General features: G+C 35.1%; 1 protein-coding gene across 1 annotated transcript; it reads right to left on the minus strand.

Moving 5' to 3' along the window:
• Positions 1–1,670: 1,670 nt before the first annotated feature.
• Positions 1,671–9,719, minus strand: LOC104526626 (adhesion G-protein coupled receptor V1-like; the record flags this gene model as incomplete). Its single annotated transcript, XM_010170144.1, has 5 exons — positions 1,671–1,894; positions 2,921–3,097; positions 6,464–6,793; positions 7,607–7,877; positions 9,154–9,719. Coding segments are annotated over 5 exons (1,568 nt in total), but the record flags the coding sequence as incomplete, so codon positions are not given.
• Positions 9,720–10,199: the final 480 nt, after the last annotated feature.

Raw genomic sequence — 10,199 nt, forward strand, 5'->3', positions numbered from 1 at the left:
ACTCTCTGACCATGTCAAGTGTAGGAAACTCTGCTTACTGCTGCCAAACTTTTTTAGCAGCCACTTCATGATTAGCAGAACCTGCTACTGCCACCATACATAGTAAAAGCAGAATAGTGGTTATGTTTGTTCAGCTGCCAGTTCCATCCTCCTTGCCGCCATCACTTTCAAGCGACAGCCTAGGGTTACTGCTCAGAATAAATGGCAGAAAGCTGTAGTTACACACACCTGCAGAGCTGTCAGAACTTAAAAAGATAACCTTTTACACTGTCCACTTCCTCTACTTAGTTGTCTCCTACCTTTCTACTTCATTTTTTTTGGCCACCTTACACAACTTTTCACAACTTCCATCAAAATTTCTAATCTTAGTTTCCCCCTTTGTGCCAGAGATCCTAAAATTCCTTGAGATGAATCAGGAAAGCACAGAACTACTTGCAATACTCTCCATTTGTTTTTGTCTTGAACAAGATTGTCTTCCCAACATAGTGAGTAGCCAAGGTAGAATGAAATTACTTATTCTACAATAGATGCATCCACCATCCAGCTTTTACAGAAGCAGGAATCCTGTAATGGAATAACATCTTTCCTGGGTGATAGATTAATGTTCAAAAAACAGGCTTTCTAAAAAAGGATCAGCAACAGCTTGAGGAGCTGGTTGCAGGTTTACTAGTATGTAATCACCATGGGTATCTGGTGTTAAAGCACCCAAGAGCTAGTTTGTGCTTCCTATATAGGACAAAAATACTTCTGCATAAGGGAAGCACTGTGTAAGTGGTGGATGTTCAATGTGGACATTGCTGCTGGCAGATCCCTATTAGTATGTTTCCAGAAAAAGTGGGAAAATGTACCATAGACTAATAGGATGTAGAAGTGTTGTATTTCTAAACTATATACACAAATGAGTTGCTGGTAGCAGGAAAGAAGACGTAGACCGGATTCTCCTGTTAGTAAATCAAAGAGGGAATACATCCCTGGATATAAACTAATTTAAGTAGTCAGAGTAGTGCTCACATGCAGATAATAGCATCTCCTGAGTTCCCTTACAGCCTGAATTATCCTATAATCCCATCTCTTGCAGAAGGGATTCCACAACACTGAGCTTCAGAAACACCATTGCTCACTTTGTATCCAAAGAGTGTGGTAATGGTCACAATGGGCTATTTTGGAAGTCAGGAGTTATGATGGAAGTATCTTATTATCAAGAGCACACAATATTGAAGGTGCAGATCAAATAAAAAGATGTTCTAATTTTGCAATGTCACCCTTAGCTATAAACCTTTTTCTGACAGAAACAATTATGTATTGCTTTCTACTCTTCATTACAGTTTTTTTCCCTGATCATCTCACTAAATATTGCTTTTCTAAAAAGATATGTGTTATAACCAAGAACTGTAACTAAAGATCAAAGCTGAAAGAACTTTCTAAATAGCATATATTATTTTCATCAAAATAGAAACAAAATTAAGTCATTAGATAATAAATACAAAACAGTTTCTTACATTGATCTCCAGTCAAAGAAGAATCCATACACAGTCTGAATCACGGGCCTAATATTCCTTCAGGCACCTATCAACACAATACAGGCAACACCTCCTAATACTGTGCTAATTTGTTATATTTAAATTGAGTATTACAACTGGTACGTATGAATAGAGATTGGGGTACAATACCTGTCCAAAGTTAACAACACAGTTTCATTCATTTCAGGTATATCATCAGCTTTAATAGTAATGTTGATTGTAGTATCACTTTGTCCAGACAAGAAAACAACGGAGCCATTAAAAGGACTTATGTCATCATGTGTCACTGCTTTTTGGTTGACACCAGAGGGTTTCAAACTCCAAAACACAGTTGCTTGACCATCAGTCCCATCTCTATGCAATGCAATGGAAACCTGTGAAACACAGGGATCTCTTGTGACTTGTAAAACTACAGGCAAAAGCTATTACCCCCTTGCAAATTATTACTTGAATACGAGCCTCAAAGTGTTCAGCTTGGTTTTTTCACTCATACCTATGTGTATGAAGTGAAATTAAAGTTGGTGTATCAATTAAAATATATACTGACTCTTATCCATTTAATCAGTTACATACTTAGACAGTGGAGATGACAGACTATATCACAAATCACTAAGCAACCATAAACACAAAAAGCCTTGTATGACTCATTTAATCACTGCCCACATTTTGAAGACACAACCTAGATTTTAAATAGAATTACCATAACTTGACTCTGTTTATTATAGTACAGTGCAACCTGTACTCTTTTTGAGGTAATTATCAGTTTTACTCTGAGAACAAGAAACAAGTTATCTGATTCAGGACTTTTGGGGAGATTTCAGTGAAGACAGCCAGGGGAAAAAAGTGAAAATGTATGAAAAAAAATTTTTTTAAAAGTTTCTCCAACTAAGACTAAGGCACTGATATGGATAGCAATTCTTTTGAAAATGCTTCTTTGGGTTCTCGGACACCTAAAAAGCACAACTGTTGAACAACATGCACAGTGAGGAGCCAAAAAAATATATTCATATGTAAGTCAGTCAGCTGTAAGGCATTTCCATGAAATCTAGGACCAGTATCAGTCCTACTTTAACTTAGTGTGTTTGCATTTGGTGAGAGAGATGAAAACTGTCTGCAGCATCTGTTGTTCTGTGTGAGCATCAAGACCTAACTGATTTTGGATGCTTATAGAGAAAGTGAAGATCAACCTCACTTTTCTGATAATGACTAACACATTATTTCACTTTTTTGTCCATGTGCCTTTTTTTTTTTTTTTTTTTTTTTTTTTTAAAGCAAGGGAATACTTGGGATCAGATAGAACTTAGAGGAAGGATTTCATATGTTACACTGAATATAGCAAACTTTGCTTTCTCCAAATAAATTTTCCATAGTAAGGGACAATAAAAAAAAGGTTTACTCACCACTGTAGCAGCAGAATCTTCTGGCTCAGAAAGAATAATTGGAAGATTGCTAGTAAAGCCTATTTCTCCATTTGCAATATCTGGAGTAATCCTGAGAGAAATATTTCGAATCTCACCTAATCTAGGACTCACAGGTGGGACTAGAGGAATTCTATTCACCAGCTCAACTTTTTCCAGCTGTAGGAAAAAGTAAGAAAAAAAAAATGAGAAACGAGAAACTTTATTACCAAGTTAGAACAACTCTCCTATTTCAGAATAAGTTTCATATGCAGGGAGTAAAACATCTCCAGAACAAATTCCTCTTACTGGCAACATTGCTGTTACAAAAATGTATAAATAGATGTGTCAGAGAAATGAAGTGGATATCGTTGAGCTTTCTCAGCAGAATGGTATACCTCTTAGATAAATCATGTTTGTGTACACAACTAAATGTATGTAGAGGGAAAATGAACCTTCTAGATGGGACAGTTCATTACTAGACCTATGAATAACAGTACTGATTTGACAACTGGCCCAAGTTATTGTCCTAGCTTCATTTTTTGTGCCAAACATTGATAAAAATCTATTGAAGTCACTGGAACCATAATAATTTACAGCCTCTGATGAAGCCAAAGAATGACCCAATCTTCTTTCCTCTCTCATACAACTTTAAGGACTTCTCTATGTATAATAACTAATACATTAGAATCACATTCAGAACTGAAAATCACTACAGTATTTCAAAACTGTAGCCTCCTCTTGTGTTACCATATTTCTGATGGTTTATTGATAGTAAGAAGAACTAGAAAAATGTTTATCTTTTCTTGAATGGGACGTATCACTCACTAAACCCAGCAGCAGTACTGACATAGTAAGGAGAGCAGGACTTGCCCATTTAAGTATTTCTTTAAAATATAATGTATACCATGTGATTCTGTCTATATGCACCACTATAATAGATGTTTCCATAACTGATTTGCATATACTTCTGCAAACATTTAACTGGGGCATGAATGTCCAATGACAAACAACTTGAACTCCCACAAGGATGTTTTTTTGCTTGGAGTTATCAGACATTATCATATAGTAAGGTACTGTTGAGAGGGGAAAGTAGCCTTATTGAAATCCATATAGTGATCAGGAATCACCATTTCACAAGTGATGAGTTTTAAAGCCCTTAAATTCTCAAAAACAGTCAATATAAAATCCTTGGGCTGTATCACACTTTGTCCTGTCATGGCTTAACACACAAAATATTTGTGTATATTTTATTTGATGATAGATGTATCTGTTTTACCAATATGGTACTCAGTAACTGATTCTGAACCACAACAGCTACTTATTGAGAGTCTGAGGAACAGATGGTGGGAATATATTTGTTTCACTTGCTTTCTAAGCTTTCTTCTAGAGTCAGCCTGAATCTTGCAATTAACAGTATGCAGGTGGAACACTGTGTCTTGTCAGCCCAGTAAAGTTTCTGAAATACTACACGGCTGAAACAATTCACTTTGCTAAGTGCTTCTGATCCTGGAGAGGAACTTTGACATTAAAGTAACAATTAATGAAGAACCAATATTATTATTTTTTAGTTCAGTGTTTCCTTTTAAAGCAAATCAGCTCATTAGGAAAAAAAGAATGCTGTGTGAATTGAATAATAATGAGTAGTTTACTAAATTAGTTAATCTTCCTGTTCATACCAACAACTGCACCTCAGACTATAGTAGGTTATTTAGTTTTAAGATGTCACTGAAGAATGCTAACCTCACTTTGCAGTTCCTTTATCCATTCTCTACTTCTGTTTAAGCTCCATTTGCTCCTCCACTCCTCCTCCCCTGATTCCTGAGTTGATCCTTCATTGTGCCTAGTGCAAACTCTGTAATCTTCTCATTCTAAACATGTTCACTGAGATTATCAGTGAGTGATTCACAACGTAGAAGGATTGTCATAGTGATAAATAGGGGTATTTTTCTTCCTTCTCTATGACTTTCTAAATGAATTTTCTGTGCTGGAAAGCCCCTCTGATTTTGTTTATTCAAACAAAAAGATTTTTATGGTTCATGGAGAAAGTACAGAACATTAACCCCTCCCAACCTCCCTGGAATCCGCAGTTTGAAAAACTGGGCAAAGTGCCTATATTCTGAAATACTTATCATATGTATGTCTTGTTCATAGCCCACACTGCAATGTTATTTATGATGTATCATTTAAAAGGAGCTTGGAATTAGATATTTCAATTCTTCTCTAGAATTTTCATATCTTGTGCAGATGTAAAACATACTAACCTATTCTAGTATTCCAGAACACCATTCCCTGTCTAACCATGAATGCCAAAAAGTGCATACTAGTAAAACAATCATACAATTCAGGCAAGGATTTTTTTTTTTCTCTTTTCTAGAGAATGTGGGGAGAAAGAGGTGGAGGGAAGAAATCTTTTTGAGGTCCCAGAAGTAATTAAAACATCTTTAGTAGACCATAAGTTAAAGACAAAACCTGGTAAATTTTACACCTATGGATTTAATATCAACATCTTCCCCCGAAAACTCTAAAGACATCTGACCTAAAATTAAAATATTAAAAGGAACTAAGAAATGCCTTTAAAGGAACTAAGAAATGCCTCTCTGATTTGTGCTTTGGATGTGCCAAGTTATCACTTTGTGTATAAAGATCACTACCTGGGCTCTTCACCCCAGACAACCAGAGTGGCATAGTTAATCACAGAAAATACAGAGATTTTGGGGCAGCCTTAACTGCAGATGAGAAAATAATCATCACAAATACTGATGACAATGCTCAGGATCATCCACAGCAGTATATCTGAACAATATCTTGCTAAATATAAAGAAACCTGGTTTTCTCCAGTGAAAAACGAAAGCCCTCATTGGAAGGTGGGCACATTCTCTTTAAATATTTTTACTGAAAGTCCTATTTTCTGTTCTGTCAAAACCACAGTTTTAGTGAATTTTTCTCACCAGTTTTAATCAGCAATAAAATAAGTTTCCTTCTTACAAATTCAGATGGAAAAAAAGAGGAAAAAAAACCCAAAAGTGCAGCAAAGACAGTGATACAGGGAAAACTGGAAAAAGTATGTTTTCAGTTTTCTGGACAAATTAATACATAAATGAAATATCTGTTTGACTACTTTTAATTTATATTTACTTGCTTGTAATTTCTAACATTTGTCATGCTTCTGTAATTCAATTGTAAGAACCTTAATCTGGTTAAATTGAAAGCCAAGGGGTAGACAAACATACTTCAAAAGGTAACTAACTTCTGCAACATTGATTTAATTTTGTTCAATTCCATGCTGAATACCTAAATTCTGTTACAACAGTCTATTTTTTAAAATTGTGTAATTAGTAAATAATGATTAGGAATAGAGCTCTTCCTGGCATATTTATGAAAGCTGTTTCTAAATAAGAAAGTTTTCTTAGCTACAGAGTGAATAACTTTTTTTTTAAGGTAAGGTCACTTTAATTAAATTAAAAGGGAAGGAGCCACTACTGAATTATATCCTTTATATTACACAGGCTAAAAAAACCCCACCCCAAAACACAAATGAGATACCTGTACAAGGAAATGAGCACCATTTTGAAGAAATGCATCATTTCTTATTGGTATATTTACAGTATCTTGCGTTTTTCCTTCTGGAAACATGAGAGTGCTTCTTCTAGACATATTTAGAATACCATCTTTTGCTCTCTCAGGATCCACAGCTCCAGCTGGAATATACAGTGCAGTATAAACCAACTGTACATCTCCAACTGTTCCTCTCTCCCTTGCAAAACTCAAGGATAAAAAGCGTCCTGTTGGGTTACTTTCAATCTTCTGATTCTCCAAAGGATAAAATTTTATTAGGCCATAAACATCATCACTGTCCTGAATGTAAAACAGAAGCTGCAAAACAGAAAACAGCATCACTGACTCCGTGCTACAGTCACTACATAGTTTTCATGCTTTCAGGGAAGCATGTCCTGACTGTCACCATACATTTTTCTCCTTAATGAATTGGCACTCAAGAAAGAAATCAGATTGACAGCCCCACAGTATTCTTTGTACACAAGCAGCACAACACTGACAGTGGCAACTTTCCCACTATGCATTATCCGTGTGACAGAATGAGCTCTGAATAACTGATCTTTCAGTTCAGCAGCCAAAGTGAATAATTTTAAAATGTTTCAGATTGTGAAAAATTTAATTTTATTCACCAAGTTAATTCCAAACATTTTTAAGAAAAACAAAGCAGGGACTTGAGCCACAAAACTGTCAGCAATGCTAGCCACACTTCATTTAACAGTTCAGAGGTTACGGTCTTAATCACCAATCCATCCTCTTGAAGCTGTTATTTTGTATAAAACATTCTAATAATCATTATGACAGCAAATGAGAAAGTGAAAAAAAATTTCCTGCCTTCTCTTAGCAAGCAGTCAGTCAAGACAGCATTTATGCAATGCTACATAAGTTGGGAATAATTTAAACTTAATGCTATCATATGAAAAATGTCTGGCTTTGGGTATTATACTAAGCTAAATACTTTGGGTATGGCTCTATGTAACTAAGATTATATTAATGGTTAATTTGTTTGATACATATTCAAGTCCAAACCCTTTAACCAGTTTAGCCAATCAATCAATGTTATAAAAACTGGTAAAGTCGCTAATTATTAAATACCACTATTTTCACCAAAAATAATACTAAAAGCAAACTTACCTCAGATGGTTCACTGACTTCTGCACCTCCCTGCATTGTATGAGCTAAGAGTTTCAGAAAATAGGGCTCTGCTTCTTCTGGTATATCATCGTTAATGATGTTCAGAGGAAGTGTTACCAGCATCTGTCCTTGATCGAAACGTATCTCCCCGGTCTCTGGAATGAGGTCTGCAGTCACAGGTGAGGGATCACTGCTATTTCGCACTATAACCCAGGTAACAGAAACATTTCCATGTGTTCCACCATTTCTTACAATCGTGATCCCTTCAAACCTACGGTTTTGGATAGAAATAAAAACTCACAATATAAAATTATAATTAATATTGGCTTGCTTAGTTATCAATTCCCTGAAATATTTCCACTGACTTCAGTAGACTAAAAGCTAATGGCTGCAACTGACATTTTGGTCAAGGCTTAAAAGTTTTTGAAATGATAACACATGTGTGAGACTTTTCTTAGACTGCTTATTCATGAGCTCTCTGTATTGTCTCTAAAGATATTTCTTAGAACTTATTTTGTTTACAGTGAGAAAGATACTGAGAAATTGAGGCTTGAAATGTTTTACATTTGCCTTGAGAAATATATGTCAAATTTCAGAAATTTTTTTCTCTATTAACCTTCCACACAATTTTATAAATGGCATCAAAATACAGTTGTCAGGAATTAACATTTAAATAATGATTCTGAATGAACTATTTGCCTCTGTATTGAAATATTAAGTTATCTATATTTATGATACTGGAAATGTCCCATTTCCTGCATCTGATAAGCACATTACTTCAACAAAAAGTCTGGGAACCACGATTTACCAAACCTTAGAAAAAGTAAGATTTTTTTCTTTCCCTTTACTGTGTATAAAAAAGAAAAAAGTACTGAAGTGTTGGGCTCCACATACTATAATATATTCTTTAGAAATTGTTGATAGTATGATAGCTTGATGCATTACCTGTTTCTTGGGATGAACTACCATCAGTAGCTATCAGTGGACATTTTTAGACTGTCAATATTGTGTATTCTGCCTACAAAATTTGTGCAGAGCTTTGATTTTTAATCCCTCTGTAAAATTAAAAATATTTAACTTATTTTGAATTTTAAGATAAGTATCTCATGGGAGACTAGGAGATACTCAACACCCTTTTTTTTCTTAACCAGAGACTGATTTTATGTATAATAAATGCAAAGATTTACCAGGGAAGAAAGCCAGAAATCTACTTCTCACTTGTATGAACTGGTGTGTGCAAGCATCACAACTTCATTGATCCTGCCTTTAGATTAGGCGTTTTTCAGCATTCTGATAATGTGATTAAATATTTACAGTCTTTACATACAGTTCAGAAATACTAAAATACTTCCTGTATAATAGACAGTTACGCTTCTTTGAAATCTTTGTAGATATAGTTGATAACAACACCACCACACTAAGTGATTTCTACATTATGTTTTCAGTAACAATTTTATAATTTCTTTCAATGAAATCCTGAGGATGCTTAATGATGCCAAACAAATCTCTTAAACTGATTATATACTAGATTTTAAGATCTGTAGTACCTTGAAATTTGGTCTTCATCAATGATAACAGTCTGAGCAAACAGGATACTGTTGATTGATAGTACTCCATAGGGCTTATCATTCGGTTGGATGGTGACATGAACTACAGATGGATTAACCAAAACAGCATCTCCCTGCAAAGTGTCCTTAAGAAGGATAATCTGAAAGGTCTCAGCAATTTCTGGTATGGCATCATCAAGGATCTTAAATTTCATATAAGTTTCGTGAACTAGAGGTGGGAAAACAATAGTTGTATTTGGCTGTAGATCTAGGAAATCTACATTAAGTTGTGCGTGTGCTGTTGAATCCCCAGTTATGATGGCGTAACTGACAGAGACTTCATCTTCATCAGGTCCAATTAATTTTCCACTGACATCCTTACCACGGACCACTTGAATTGTTACCACATCAGCTTCTTCAGGCACCATATAAGCACTCTGAATAAAACGCACGGGACTGTCATTTTTCTTAATATTAATCTGAACAGAACTTTTTGTGCTGTTGATTTCAGCCCCTCCCTCCACGCTCCTCAGATGAACAACAAACAATTCATCATTTTCAGGTATCTGGAAAAATAATATTAGCAACTGGGTGTAAGTCACATTTCAAATACATGTGGAACACTCTTACTGAGAATTATGTTCTATATATTTTGCAGAGAAGGGAAATAATACAAACTTGACAGTGGATTTCATATTAAAAGAAACAGGAGAGAAGTCTTGCTTTTAACTTTAGCTGAAAATCTCCTCAAAATTGAGTATTTCCATTTTCTAAAACATACTTCTGTGCTGTCACAGTAAGAAAAAGGGTAGAAAGCCAAATAAAAGCAAAACAAAAACTAGGCAAGAATCAGAAAAAGCTGGATCTTTCCAACTTGAGACTATGAGGAGAATCAAATTTTACTTTTGGAAGCCCCCTCTATTTGGAAACAGATGTTCCTTGCAGTTATTTAGATTTACATCTTGATTTTCTGATGTTGATACTGATAAACCTCTACACATGCTTGAGATAATACAGGAATCACAGAATCACAGAATGTCAGGGAT

Source organism: Antrostomus carolinensis, unplaced genomic scaffold (assembly GCF_000700745.2).
Source record: "Antrostomus carolinensis isolate BGI_N321 unplaced genomic scaffold, ASM70074v2 Scaffold54536, whole genome shotgun sequence".
NCBI lineage: Eukaryota > Metazoa > Chordata > Aves > Caprimulgiformes > Caprimulgidae > Antrostomus > Antrostomus carolinensis.